Genomic DNA, 10,534 nt, shown 5'->3' with positions numbered 1-10,534 from the left:
ACCAAAGGGACCAATCACAGTCAAAGGAAGCTTTGCCTTAGCCGATAAGTGCGACAAGGATTTTCACCGGTTGTCAGAAACCTTCGGGATGCAAGCTGAGTACTTGGCGTCAAAAAGCATGACTGATTACGACGTACTGCCAGACGTTGGAAGGCCAAACAAAGAATCAACTTTCAGTACCGAGAAAAATTCAAAAGAGGTGCAGATTCACCCGACAGACCCGAAAAAGACGACATCTATCGCAAACAACATGGATATCGCATAGGAAAGCGCGCTCATCGAGTTCCTCCGTGAGCACTGGAAAATCTTCGCATGGTGTCCAGCTGACATGCCAGGAGTACCCAGGGAACTTGCCGAGCACCACCTAAACTTGGATCCACTAGCGAGACCAATCAAACAACCTTTGCGGCGTTTTTCGGAACCAAACCGCAAAGCCATGCTGTCAGAAATCAATCGACTACAAGAAGCTGGTTTTATCAAAGAGATATTCACAGAAGCCACATGGGTAGCAAATCCTGTCTTTGGTGCCGAAGAAAAACACTAAGGTCCTTCGCATGTGCGTCGACTTTACGTGTCTCAATAAACATTGTCCAAAGGATCACTTTTCCCTCCCGAGGATCGATCAAATTATCGACTCCACGGCTGGATGTGAACGTCTTTCCTTCCTGGATGCATATTCTGGTTATAACCAGATCAGATTGAAAGAAGAAGATGAAGTAAAGACCGCGTTTATTACACCTTACGGGGTGTTTTGCTACAGAACAATGCCCTTTGGTCTAAAAAATGCGGGAGCAACATATCAGAGGATGATGCAGAAGTGTTTGGCGACACAGATTGGGAAGAACGTGCAAGTATACATTGATGATGTCGTCATAACATCAAAAAAGGGGGCAACGCTGATCGAGGATCTCAAGGAAACCTTCGACAACCTTGATAAGTTCTGCCTCAAATTGAACCCGACGAAGTGTTCTTTCGGCGTTCCAGCAGGAGAACTTCTGGGATTCCTAGTCTCAGCAAGAGGGATTGAAGCAAATCCCGATAAAATACAAGCTATCGTAACAATGAGGAAGCCAACAAAGTTGAAAGAAATACAACAGCTAACTGGGCGAGTCGCAGCTTTGAGCAGATTCGTCGCGAGGTTGGGAGAAAAAGCGCTGCCGTTCTACGCTTTGATAAAACAAGGAGATAAATTCCAGTGGAACGAAGAAGCCGACAGAGCTTTCGAGGATTTGAAGCGCACAATTTCGACACCACCAATTCTGGTGGCGCCAAAAGAAAGGGAACCTCTCCTGCTGTATATCGCAGCCACGCCCCAAGTGGTGAGCACGGTGCTAGTTGTCGAAAGGGAAGAAGAAGGAAAACTCCACGGCGTGCAGAGGCCAGTATACTTCGTCAGCGAAGTTTTATCGCCCTCAAAACAAAGGTATCCTCAGTACCAAAAAATAGCATATGGAGTGTTCACGACAGCACGAAAATTGCGCCACTATTTTTCGGCACACCCGATCATAGTGGTCAATGAAGCTCCTTTGTCAAATATATTGAACAACCCAGAAGCTACGGGTCGTGTCTCCCTTTGGGGAATAGAACTTTCCCCTCGGGACATCACGTATGAAAAAAGAAAAGCAATCAAGTCGCAAGTTCTGCCGGACTTCATCGCAGAGTGGATGGAGTTGCAAAACACAGGACCCCCAGATTTATCGAGAACCTGGACCATGAACTTTGATGGGTCCAAGAGACTAGAAGGGGCTGGCGCAGGAGTAGTACTCATATCACCTGAAGGCGACAAATTGAAGTACATCCTTCGGATGACGTTCCCTAACGCATCTAACAATGAAGCAGAATATGAGGCCCTCATACACGGGATGAAGATGGTGAAAGCCTGTGGTGCAACTCGACTGAAAATCTTTGGCGACTCACAGTTGGTGGCACAGCAAGTTATGAACCAATGTGACGCAGTCAATGATAGCATGATGGCATACAAGGAGGTGTACAACGAGCTCGAGAAGTTGTTCGATGGATGCGAAGTAAATCATATTAGTAGATTGAGCAACGACGAAGCCGATGTTCTTGCAAACATCGGGTCGCAATGCCTTGCAGTCCCGCCAGGGGTATTCTGGGAAGAGATAACAGAAAGATCCACTAAGTCGACAAAATCAAAAAAGAAGGAGAAGAAATCCTCGGGGGCTACTCCCATCGGGAGCGCTGTTCGCGCACCCGAGAGATAAAAAAAAAAAAGAAGAAGAAAGAGATCATATTGGGAAATAATGACAATATAGCGACAAGGTGGACTAAAATGTTGAGCCTACAACCAAGCACAAGTTCTTGGTTGTAGCCTCGGGGGCTACTCCCATCGGGAACGCTGTTCGCGTGCCCGATGAAATTAACAAAGGAAAAATAGAAAAGCAAGAGAGTATATTTCGAGTTATAGTTAACTCTACATATACTCACATCGGGAGAGCAACATAAGTCATATTTGACTCGATAAAATGTGTCATTCCAACAGCCGGAAAAGCACTCGACAATATATTCTCAGAACGCCGAAGTTGCGATCAATTTCTGAATGCCGCAAATTTGCGAAGGTAAGACCCCAGATCTGTTCTGCTGGGCGTGGCATCGCCAAAGACTGCGCTCTGCTACCTTTATCCGTATCAACAGATACGAAGAAAAATCCTAACGGACGCGTTAGGTACCCGATAAATTTGACTGGGACTCGACAGAATGGTAAGACCTTAAGCGGTACCTGTCGAAGTTTACACCAGTATCCCGAGATCATGTCCAGGGACGTGATTTTGAAGTAGGTTTTTGCGGATTGCCACTAGAGCAGTTAACTAGTACCTGATCCGTCAGATGAACTAGCCCCAACTAACATTATCCCTGTACAATATAGAATTTTATGTGAAGAAGTATGAAAAAGTTAAAGCTTTCGAATAAAAATAAACAGTCGAGATTTTCCTTGATTCTACGATTCAAGCAAAATCTCGGGGGCTACTGACATAGGCATCCCAAATGGGCCTGCCGAAGATGGTACCCGGGGTTTACTGGAAGCCCAATACCCGAAGAATAAGAAGATTCGGGAGCCCAAGATCTATTAAGGAAAGATAAAGAGTTGTAATAGGAAGTGTTATTTGTAATATGGCGGGATGAGTTAGAAACCGTCCCGGACTCTATAAACTTGTATAGCACGAATCCCTCGGCTCCACCTCCTATATAAAGGGGGAGTCGAGGGACGACGAATCAATCGAATCATTGTCTACAAACCCTAGTTTTCATAATCATCGAGTACTTTTCGGCTGAAACCTTCGAGATCTACTTACCCTCTACTTCCAACTAAACCCTAGCCTACAATCCATAGGCATTGACAAGTTGATACCTTGTCACACCGCGCTAGTTATAGTTTAAAAAACAATGATTACATAATTTTTTTTAAAAAGAAAAAAACATAGATACATATGTATAATCACCAAGGTTTTTTCTCGGCTGCAAACAATTCTGAAATACCAGATATACAAGTCATAATACTGCAAGATTTGCTAAACAAATTTACAAATATATCCAAAAAAATCAAAAAATTTTTAAAAAAATGCATAAATAATAAAACTCATCGATATTAATATATCCGTATGCAGGTGCACGGGTTAATAACTAGTACACATAATTGATGTCACGACTCAAGAAGGAGAGGCCAAATGATAATATAGTTTACTCACTGGTAGAAGCACATCTCACGCGAGAGTCAAAGATCATCAAATAGAAATTGAGCTATAGCTGGCCACGCATATATTTAAAGCACGCGAGAGTCCAAGACTTCATCTATTTAAAGCATTTGTTTCCTCTTTCTCTCCAGACATCCTTCAAACAACACCATTTGCGGTAGTCTGGGCAGATAGTCTCGGCTCATACCATTTGCTCCCAGTTGTAATTGATAGTCATAGCAATGGCCTCTACTAACAGCTGGACCCTCGAGTTGGAGTCGCAGGTGTCTGCGCCGCGCAAGTTCCGCGCCACCGTCATGGACTGGCACACTCTGGCACCCAAACTCGCCCCACACATCGTTGACAACGCCCACCATGTTGAGGGAGATGGTGGCATAGGCAGCGTCAGGCACTACAATTGCGCCTCAGGTACGCATACCACACATATGCCGTGTGTTCATGTCACATGCTGTCCGGCGCACATATTCAGATCATAACACGCAGTTGATCGTGCAGCCATGCCCTTCAAGGTCATGAAAAAGAAGGTTGAGTTCCTTGATGTGGAAAAGTGTGAGTGCAAATACACCATCGTGTGCGACGGCATTGAGACGGCCACGTGGGACATCAAGATGGAGCCAACGGCCAGCGGTGGGAGTGTGGCCAAGGTGGAATGCATATACAAGCCGCAGCCGAGCGAGGAAGGTAATGACATGATGCTCAAGGCCAAGGACTCTGCTGCCGAGATGTTCAAGACTGTTGAGGCCTATCTCCTCGCCAACCCGGATGCCTACAACTAAGTCAGCAAAGATGGATCATTCATAATAATGGTGATTTCTCCCCGATGAATAAGAATGTTCCGACCTCCAAGTGGTATGGCAGATCAAGTTGGGTGTGGATTTATGAAGTTAAAAATATTACGTGGTTTTTCAAAAATTTGAGTGTGGGTTTGTTTGAAGCTGTTGTTGCTTGCATATGTATCTTTCTCATGATTCTGCAGAAGAATAAAATAAAGTATTAAGCGTGGGTTTGTTTGAAGCTATTATTGCTTGCATATGTATCTTCGTCATGGTTCTACACAAGATAAAATAAAGTATGTGAAATACATGACACTCTTATTTGAAATTAGTAGGTTCTTTCCAGCCATAATGTTAACAAGACTGAAAATCCAGCCAATCGGTAATAGACGATGAGCAATATGTAAAAAAATTACCACTGATGGCACGGAGCCCAACCTGTTCAACAGCCCAAGACCTAGTCGCACCCTCCAACGGAGTCCAAAAGACATACATTAAACAAATCCTCACTGCAGGAATGGCGCGATACGCAGAGGGCCTTTTATAAGCCAACGGCCAAAAGTTGGGGCCGTCGGCGTCTGGCCCGGCCTGGCCAGCCTGCCAAAACAACTCTCGGCGTAGCGTTGTCATCGGCGTAGCGAGGTCTACGCCGACGGAAGCCCTCGGCTTACCTTTGACCCTAGGTCTAGACAGGGCTACGCCGACGGCCACCCTCGGCGTAGGCCATCCTTCAAATTTCTCTAATTTTGTAAAAATCATAACTAATTCATACGACGTCAGAAAAATGCGTATAAGGTATCAAAATGTTCAGAAAAACATCCTCTAACCGTTTATGTCAAAATCATGCATATTTGAATCATGTACAGTACCATGTTAACATAGTAACAATTCTAACACTTTCTTATATTATATGTCATCGGGTTCCCGTTTTGGCCAGATGGCAATTTAAACGAAGTCAGAAAATCCGGCGGAGCCCCATGGTGTTATTTTATATGTCCTAGCAACCACTCCAAAAGTCGGAATTGGGATACGGCAATTATTTTAGAAAAGCCTTCACAAATAGGGCTATCACGTCCGTAGTTCTATAGCTTTTAGGGGAAATGAGTAGGAAACGACTCGTGACACCACATAGTTTGTCGGAACGAGGCCATATTTGGCACGTGCTTGGTCCCTGGGATGGGAAGCAAGGCCCCGGGAGCGGATTTGCAATCCGACCAATGGGCGATGGTTTTTTCATTTTCGGGGTGCCAAAACGTTTTTTTGTGAAGCAGCTACATGGGCCGCATTTTAGTATTGCGTGAGACTTCCGCGTATTGGTAGGACACCACCTCCGCACCACATATCTGGGAATCCCTGCGGCTTCCTGCGGTGTCCCTCCGAATCCGGTGGAAACTGACCGGATTTGAAGTAGGGGTACACTTTCCGTCGCTCAATAAATTCCGGGAAAAATATTATTAGGTCTATAAAACATCACTTTATGTGCTAATTTTTGTCTGTTTAGTATGTTGGCGAACGGTGCACCAGCACGCCCGGTACGGCCATTCCGCATCTCCGGGAGGGGGAGCGTTTTGGTCAGATAGCAAACTGGACGTCATATTTGGATTCGTCTAATTTTTAAGTTCAAAAGATGATATGGATGTTATATTTAGATTCCTCTCATTTTTCTGATCGATTTAGACATATTATTTGTGGAATTTCAATTTTCCTGATTTAAAGATATTAATTATTCCATATTAAATAGAAAGAAACCAAAAAATAAAATCATTTTATTGTTATTTGAATTCAATATTATTACTTATATATTCATTGTTGTTTACTTAAGTAACTGTTTGGAATTTAAAAATAAAGAGGTGTGCCATCACGGTCCAAGGGTTAATATGGTTGATATGCTATTATTATCAGCAAGATGTCAATTCTTTAGTGGAAACTTATCCGAATGGAACCAAGAAGTTAAGCATGCTCATGATGGAGTAGTGTGAGGATAGGTGACCGACTGGGAAGTTTAACCATGATTGTATTTTGACCTAAGATTAAGTGTACTTAGAGTTAAAAGTGTCTTGGGTGAAAGATAAATAATTAACAAAAAAGAAAAGAAAAAACTTAAAACTTTAAGCCGAGGGTTTTGCCGTCGGCATAGCAAAAAAAGATTTTTTTTCGATTTTTTTTTTAAAAAAGAATTTTGAATTTTTAAATTAGTATGCTGAGGGTTTTGCCGTCGGCGTAGCACGGCAATAGTGGCTCCGCCGAGGGAGGTCGTCGCCGAGGAGCTATGCCGAGGGCCGGGCTACACCGACGGCAATAGTGGCTCCGCCGAGGGAGGTCGTCGCCGAGGAGCTATGCTGAGGGCTGCCCTCGGCGTAGCCTACGCCGACGGCCAAAACTGGCTACGCCGAGGGTTCCTGGCCGTCGGCATATCAGCCCATTCCTGTAGTGCCTTGTTAGTGGCGTTGTGTAATATCCCAGCTTTTGAATAAAGAGATAAAGAGAGAGTTTCCAGAGATACCAAAAATCAGAACCAACAAAAACTTTTTCTCATCATATAGGCCTATGCATATAGCTCACATTTTTAATTATCTGAGTGTGTACTTGCCATGATGATTGTTATGTGTTCACTCTTAACCTAAAACCCTAGCAATGATCACTTGATCACCCAAAGGCAAAAGAAAAGAAATAAGAAAAGAAAATATGAAAATCAACTCAAACACACACATGTGGCTTATGCCATTTTTGCAATTCTTAACCTAGCCCACTTTGGCTTGCACCATTGGTTGGAAATGGATACTAAACACTTATTAGGACTTTTGGAAACAATCAAACTCAATTCAAATCAAATTTGAACCAAATATGAACTCACATGAAATGATGGTCATGTGTGACAATTTCAGCATGATACCCACTTTGAGTCCCTGGTTTTTGAGATTTCACTTCTACACTTGGCCAACTCTCTGCACCTCTTCCAAGACAACATCAAGGACAACAACTTTGCTCAAAACACTTACCCCAAACTCTGTCTCATTTTCAAACTAGAAGCAAGCCAAGTGGAGACATTGAAACAAAACTAAGATCCTATGCCATTTTGAGATTTTGCAAACCAATACCAAATTGACCACCACCACCACCATTATACTCCAAATATTATATGAATACAATCCACCAAAAAGAATTTCAAAATTTGAAAATAAGTTTCTTGCGGGCATTTTGTCGAACACATGGTGGGCAGAGGTGAAGTTTGTGCCCATACTGAAAATGAGAGGAGACCAGGTCCAACCCTGGCCACCCCTGCTGCCCTTGAGCATCCCCTCACACCCCTGCACCATTTCCATCACCTGCCCAGCACTGGTGCTTGCTCACCTTGACAAGAACACAACCATGCCGGCCCTCTTGTCACCCACCATGCCATCACCATCTCCCTTCACCTCAGCTGAGCCACAGCATGTCCTGGAGCTTGCCCTCACCTCACTGACCACGACCATACACCTGCTGACTCGAGGAGACGTCGACACTGCCCAGGCCACACGCGCCCAGCACGCGCCCAGCACCTGCTAGGATCGGCATGGACGCGCGCCAGGACGCCTCTGGACGCGCCAGAGCATCGCCGGGCCCCGTCGCCTCACGTCTCCCCTCCCTCTCTCCTTGCACCTGCACGACCCCCGTGACCTCACCAAGCTCCCAGACAACCCCACTTGGACGCGCCAGCCCTGTAGACGACGACACGGACGACGACCATCCGCCGCTGTACCCCGGTACCCGGTGACGATGACGACGTGACCACACCACCCCTGGCCTCTCCTGGATGCGCGTCATGCTCACCGTGACACCAGGAACACGCCGCGCCCATCCCTTGCCCCTTCGCTGCCCTGGAACGGCGACCTCGTCGACGCTCTGCCCGCTCCGCCACGGCCACCTCCATCGGCTATAAAAGGAGGACCCCTCCGCCCAAATTGAGCACGCCAATCTCTTCCCCTCCTCACCACAGCTCTCCTCGACACCTCCATTTGTTCGATTAGCCACCGCACCGCCCCAATCGCAAGATCATCGCCGCCGCCAGTACCCGAAGCTCGCCGGAGAAGGAGGCAGCCCCTGACGACGCCACTGCTACACGGAGCTTCCTCATCTTCCCCAACGTCGCGGCGCACCACTCCGACGATCGCCGGAGCTCCGACGGCCGCTCCGACCCCCTACCTCCGCCGCCAGTAAGTTCACCTCTCGCCGGAGACGAAGCTCTCCCTCGACCGTGCGATCGCGTTCTAATCGCACGGCTATTATTCCCCGTACCGTTTCGCTCGTCTTAACGCACTGACAGGCGGGCCCCGCTTGTCAGGCGGCCCACTCGAGCCAGACGCGAAGCTGGGCCGGCCCATCTCTTTCCCGCCAGTACGTTTAAATTCAAATTCGAATTTTCAGTTAATTCCAAATTTCATTACTGGTTCCTTTTTCGAAATTTAATAGGGACAAATCTACCTGGCCAAATTTTAAAATTTTTATATATTTGGAAAGCTTGTGAAATGCTTGATCCAACCCCACTGGTCTCACTTTGAATTTCCTTGTGGAATAAAAGTGACAAAAATAACAAGTCAGAGACTTTTACAACTTCAAATAATTATTAAAAATCAACCAAAATTGCTTTTAAGTTGATTCCAATTCCTATAAATCACTTTTCACTTGCACTAATTGTTTCTGCAAAAACATGCCATGCTTACTTTGAATGATCATGGCCTAGTTGAATTAAAGGACTATATGGCTATTTCTAGTCACAAATATTGTCCAAAACTATTAAGAAATCATATGGGAGTGTTCCTCTCATTTAAATCTTGTCACCACCAATTCAAAATGAGGTAGAGACTCTGGTCATGTAGGTCTCATATGAATTGTGGATGATATTAAACCTTTCCCATGATTAGGATTAAAATGCATGAGGTGCTCCACCTCTTTTAAATCCTTTTCTTAAATGATAAGTATGAAGAGGTTGACCTTGGTCAACCTAGGTCATATTTTATTCATTAAAGAAATTAAAACTTAATTAGTCTGAGAGGAAATTATTTTTCTGAAGTAAGAAAACAAATTTACCAACTTATTAGTAATATATGAGGATAGCTTAGTTTGTGTGACTTATGTGTGCTTAGTATAGTACTTAAGATTGGTGTGGTGATTGTACCTCGTATTCGTATTTTAGACGCTAGTACGGAAGAGTATCAAGAGGAGGAGGAGGAGGCCTACTTCCAAGGAGAAGAAGACCACTTTGATCAGTACATCAACCAAGGCAAGCTGATATTCTTGCAGAGTGCAGAGCCCTATCAGGGCAAGGCACACTCACCTGTTACTTTACGCTTCATGATCCCATCCCCAGTTTATTCTTGCCAAGCTTTTACCTTATTTATTAAAGCTTACTTTTATAGTTAACTTTGGTCTAAGTATAGAGTAGAACAAGAGTATCAAACTTAGCCTAAGAAGCTTATGAGTTAAGTAGCACTCATCAAGACTAGTTGCTAGTGCTAACAAATAAAAGTGGCTACCCTAAAATGGGAGCATGTGACTTGTTTTGAATCTTAAACCTTGGAATGATGATTCATTCCATTGATTAAATTTTTAAGGTGAATATGACCAAGAGAAGATGGTGATTTTTGATAAAACTGATATTGGTTTGGATGCGATACCTTTCCAATTTTTGAGTACCCCCACAATACCTGATTATGGGTAGGGCTTAACTAGAAGTTTATACATCTTAGTATGGGTTCCCTCTGAACAAGCATCATCGGGGTTATGCCGAGGCTGCCTCCGTTGTTGAGAAATGATGTGAATCGAGGTGAATGGTACGGCCAAGCCCTGTGCAGTTCCCAGGTTGACAGTTGGTCTTCACTGGGAGGCCAAGCTCATGGGGAGAGGTGCCTATACTAGGGTATGTAAGTGAAAGGTTATGGTTGATGATCCGCGTACTGAGTTGCGAATATTCAGGGTCATCCCTGACGGATGAAATCAAATGTTGTGGCACATGTGTGCAACCTCTGCAGAGTGTAAACCTATTCGAATAGCCGTGTCCACGGTTACGGA

At 44.8% G+C, this 10,534-nt stretch overlaps 1 protein-coding gene across 1 annotated transcript; it reads left to right on the top strand.

Moving 5' to 3' along the window:
- Positions 1-3,827: 3,827 nt before the first annotated feature.
- LOC127326700 (pathogenesis-related protein 1) lies at positions 3,828-4,731 on the top strand. The gene is made up of 2 exons (XM_051353494.2): positions 3,828-4,121; positions 4,209-4,731. Exons 1-2 carry the CDS (start codon positions 3,935-3,937, stop codon positions 4,487-4,489), a joined length of 468 nt encoding a protein of 155 aa, XP_051209454.1. The 5' UTR covers positions 3,828-3,934; the 3' UTR covers positions 4,490-4,731.
- The last annotated feature ends 5,803 nt before the right edge of the window (positions 4,732-10,534 follow it).

Source organism: Lolium perenne, chromosome 6 (genome assembly GCF_019359855.2).
Source record: "Lolium perenne isolate Kyuss_39 chromosome 6, Kyuss_2.0, whole genome shotgun sequence".
NCBI lineage: Eukaryota > Viridiplantae > Streptophyta > Magnoliopsida > Poales > Poaceae > Lolium > Lolium perenne.
Note: the sequence above shows the minus strand (reverse complement) of the source record. Positions and strands in the feature narration are given on the sequence as shown.